Source organism: Micromesistius poutassou (assembly GCF_964030765.1).
Source record: "Micromesistius poutassou genome assembly, chromosome: 22".
Lineage (NCBI taxonomy): Eukaryota > Metazoa > Chordata > Actinopteri > Gadiformes > Gadidae > Micromesistius > Micromesistius poutassou.
In genome coordinates this window covers 13,961,932-13,966,931 of record NC_140292.1, presented here as the reverse complement: position 1 = coordinate 13,966,931, position 5,000 = coordinate 13,961,932, and the positions used below count along the sequence as shown (strand labels likewise).

Genomic DNA, 5,000 nt, shown 5'->3' with positions numbered 1-5,000 from the left:
AATAAGTTAAAATTATGGAAGCTGAATTAATATTTCGGCCTATTTTAAAAGTTTTAGCATTTCGACTTAGTTTTCACCAGTTCATATTATAAGATAATTGGCCACTTGTTGAATACAAAGGAACCACTTATTAGATGAGATAAAGCATTACAATTAGGCCTATTACGATTACACAAACGGAATAGCGTTGGTCTGATGGTGGTTGAAAAATAATGAGGGTTAAGGGAAGAGGAAACACAGTTTTGTTATCCTGAAATATAAGTGAATTGAAACATAAACCGAGTGGGTTCGGTTAGGGTCTGTCAGGCAGATTAGATTTAAGTCCCGCAGACGGGAGGGCCTCATGGAGGCAGCGCGGGGCTCAAGTTAAACTGGTTAGACGCCAAGGCGGCTACTGGTCCAACAGGCTGAACACATGCACGCTGATCCGGTCATATCTTCTGGCTCGTATGGTAAATTAACGTCTTGAAATTATTCTAGTGATATGTTATAACTTAAATTGAACGATAAGAAGATATTACTGAGTGGTTAAAGCGTTATTTAATGAACGTTAGGCGTAGTCTTTTTTCATAGGCCCAATCATATTCAACCCGGCTAGGGCAATATGTTTGTCTTCATTTAAACATAGGCCTATCCATAATTGATATTTTGTTTTTCAAACCGTTTGCACAAATACAAACCGCAAACTGCAACATGGTCCAGGCATCAGAGGATTAGGCGATCCACTTACATCACAGAAATACTATTAAAATAAATGGTCTAGACTGCGGTCTTGCTGTACAGCGATTCTAAATGAAGTCAGACAATAATGTAAAACAATTCCCTCACAACCATCTAAAAATACAGTTAATACCTCTTTGTAACAAAACCATCTCCAACCGTTTACACGCTTCCCTGTTGTAGCCTACAATAATCCAAATTGCGATCTCACATTGCCTATGTCCTGAAAGGCAGTAGACATTGGGAATGTGTTCAGGATGGCTTCTGTTTCCAACAATTGTCTAAATTCATCTGAAAATCTCTCTCTCTCTCTCTGTCTCTCTGTCTCTGTCTCTCTCTCCGCAGATCATTCTGAACTCCATGCATAAGTATCAGCCGAGGATCCACATCGTGAAGGCGGATGAGAACAACGGCTTCGGCTCCAAGAACACGGCCTTCTGCACGCACGTGTTCCCGGAGACGGCCTTCATCGCCGTTACGTCCTACCAGAACCACAAGGTCAGGGGCTCGGGAATAATCAGCACGTTGGTTCGATTATAATTGTGATGCACGAATACACTTTTAACAGACCATTTTGTGAGCCAAACAGTAAAGTGTATTTTCTCCGAGCGAAACAAACCCCCCAGGACAGTGTAGGCCTAGGCCTACCTACATTACATACGAGCAATGGTATTAAAACAATATTTTGAATGTTCTGTTCCTTAGTTTATAATTATTATTTTGATCATGGCGAGCACTTCAAAACCTGCTCACAAAATCTAAAATGTTCATGACAATCACAACGTAGGCTTATTTACGTTGTCGAGTCGTTTTAACTGCAATCACGACCATTTACTGACATTTAACTTTGAATACATAAATATAGGCCTATCAGATGGATAAAAACCTAATAGGCCAATGGTTTTCAATTGGTTTAAATTAATTATTATTATTAATATAATTACTATTATGTATAGCACTTATTCACTTCTTTAGGACCCTCTGGTCAATCTTTCCCACTTTTTGAAATACATTTCGCATATAGGCAAACTCTTGTGGGACACGACTACGGCGTCTGGTTAACATCCGCTGTGCTCTGTGGGTGTGTGTGTTTAGGGGCTGGGGGGGGGGGCTCATTATGTCCCCAGCCAATCCAAATGCAAAACGCATATGGCCACAGGAAGCGTGAAACACCGGCCTTCTCGAAAGAAAACACTCATTATTTTTTTTATTTTGGACTAGGCCTAATTATATGTGCTTGGCGACTAGTAAAATGAAGGTAGGCCTACCTAAGTACTTTGTGAATTCCTTATGCTGCTTTAGTTTCTAATCACTCAAACGTTCGCACGCGACATTAAGGCGGTCTGTGACAACATAACAGGTCACTTCTCCTCGTCCCGGCTGGTGATAGGATGGTGTCGCGGCTCAAGTCATGCTAAAGCTTTCTCGATATAAGCCTTAATTAAATACATAATTTATGAAATACATTATATAATTTAGGAAATAAATTATAGCTTATACAAGCCTTGTTTTTAGAAGGCCTATTTTGTTGCCCTTAATGTTCTGACATATTTAGGTTAGTAGAAACATAAGTTATCAAATATCATATACGCTTGTAGGAAAGTTGTTAGTTATTCGTTTTTTCTTTTGAATAGGCCTATTGATAGGAAGAGAAAGCTTTAACAGCATTAATATAGGCAAAAAAATGTATGGCTGTATCTCTCTTTCTTTTTAGAAATTTATGTACAAAAAATAATAAAATAAAGGCAATTTCCATTATTAACAAGCTAATACACGGTCTTAGCAATTTACATTTTACAAGAATTTGGTTAAAGTGAATAGGCCTCCAAACTTTGCGTGTCAAAAGGTGGGAACGACAATCCAACCAATAAGCGTCCAGAAATCCTCTCTTTGGAACGGGATCTCGCAGGATTTTTTTTTTAATTTAATGAAAAGGTACAAAAACAAGTGTGATACTTTGTGTCCTAATACCAGATTTTTTGTTGCAATTATTTAGACGTAGGTTTACATAGTAATGCCATAAAAAAGATGCCACGTGTGACTATATTTCCAAAGTGATGAAGACTACTTTACAAAACCAATAATTATACATTCAAATATGTTTTTTAGGTTAAGCTTGAGTTAGATCTATCATAAGGGACCAAGACCATGTGACACACAGAGCATATAGCCTGGGACGGTGACATCATTGAGTCTCTGAGTGTCAGTGGAGTGGATAGCACACTCTTGGGGAAATAATTTTGCCAATGTGGAAATTATACCGTACACAAATATCAAATATGAGAGTTACTGCAGTAGCAGTCATTGCCTACTGCATCTGCATCTTCTTAACGGCAGGCCATACGTTTCCTGAGGCTAAGAGTCAACAGGAGGATTGGACAAATGTTAAGATAACAGAAGATGAGGTCACTAGGAAACATTGTGGGAGTCCAGGGTGAAAGCAGCAGCAGAACGTTAACGTCCCTGACCTTCACAGATCACCCAGCTGAAGATCGAGAACAACCCGTTTGCTAAAGGGTTCCGCGGCAGCGATGACATGGAACTGCACCGGATGTCTAGAATGCAAAGGTTACACACTCTCCAAACATTCAGAGCCTCTGTGTGATCTCTGTGTGTGTGTGTGTGTGTGTGTGTGTGTGTGTGTGTGTGTGTGTGTGTGTGTGTGTGTGTGTGTGTGTGTGTGTGTGTGTGTTTGTGTCTTTGTGTTTAAGTGTGTTTGTGTGTTTGTGTGCATTCATATTTAATCATATTTCTGCCTGTGTTATACATGTTATATATTGAGGCTATTTCTTGCATTGATTGGACGACCGCCTCTGATCCTATATGGAGTCAAACGCGCCCCTGAGGGTCGTGGTTGTGGATTAAAGTGTCTCCTCAATGAGCCCTCCATATCCAGAGCCAATGCAATATCCCTGATGGGTTTCAGTGAGAGCTGTAGCAGGGTAGCGTTCAGTGATGTAAGTGTTGCTCTTGAGTATCTGCCAGACTTCACGTTGGGGACTCTAAACTTTATGATGCTCTGGCAGGGTTTCAGAAATTGACAACATCTCCCTTCTATACAAACCTTATATACCACACGTATAAGTGTGTGTGTGTTTGTGTGTGTGTGTGAGAGAGAGAGAGCGTGTGTATGTGTGATGAAGCTTAGTCCAGCAGCCAGTTCAGCATATTCTCTCTCTCTCTCTCTCTCTCTCTCTCTCTCTCTCGCCCATTTATTCAGTCCAGATGAGTGATGGAGTTTGTGTCCATACTGTGTGGAAAACACATTTTCAAAGCAGAAAATCTGGTTTTGAACCTCCCACCCACAGACCCACACCCCCCCCCCCACACACACACACACACACACACACACACACACACACACACACACACACACACACACACACCCGAATATATATGCTGCTATCCATTTGTATAGTACGCTGGTACGTCCGACCTGCTCTAGAGAGAACGTGATGTCATTTCCTGGCTTGCAGCACTTAAAGCGTTCCCGTTTCTCATTGGCTAGTTGTTGTTATTGTTAGCTACATTAGCCTCTTTAGCAAACCAGCTTGAAAACAAACAACACAACTATACATTGTATCGTGCAATGCATAAATTAAGTTAATTAAGTTAATGTTCTGGGCCAGGGGCATCGGGGAGTGAGTATATTGTTCGTTCCCAGAGTGACTCGCTGAGCAAATTCAAATTGTGCTCTCGTGAGAACTCTGGGTTTCCAGGGTACCAACGTGGTACAAATACAAAGAGAATCATTTGCTTAATGGGAGCAGCCAGTCTGTTGTGGCGTCGTACGGTGGCCTCACTGAGCTCTGCTCTCAGAACCACGAGTGGGACCGACCAAAAGGGGGCGTTCCTCCGTGAACTGTCACAAGAACGCTGGGAGATTGACACCTTACGCCTCGTACGGGCAGACGTACCATACAAATGGATAGCAGTAATACCCCCCCCACACACACACACACACACACTCACACACTCACAAACCAACCCCCCCCCCCCACAGCTCCCTTCTTTGAGAAGCCTATAAAGTTGTGTGTGTATAAAAAAAAAAATGAAGAACAAAGAGAAACTCCATTGTTAGGAGTAGGAATGTTTTTTTTTTAATTGGCAAAAGAACATTTGAATAATATTTATTTTTATAACTTTGTAAAACTATACTTTTACAAAGTTAAATTTTTTATTTAAAAGATAACAGATGACACAAATAAAAATAATAACATACAAACCGTACAACAAGTTACAAAGGAAATGCATTTCAGATATAGAAATAAATCAAATAA

General features: G+C 40.5%; 1 protein-coding gene across 1 annotated transcript in view; it reads left to right on the top strand.

Annotated features, from left to right (window-relative positions):
* The window catches only part of tbx5a (T-box transcription factor 5a), a gene marked incomplete at both ends in the record, with an annotated part of 16,337 nt that overhangs the window by 7,193 nt on the left and 4,144 nt on the right, over nucleotides 1-5,000 (top strand). The window contains 2 exon segments of the mRNA XM_084486196.1: nucleotides 1,066-1,218; nucleotides 3,197-3,288. Of these exon segments, the coding sequence (XP_084342322.1) occupies nucleotides 1,066-1,218; nucleotides 3,197-3,288 (245 nt within the window).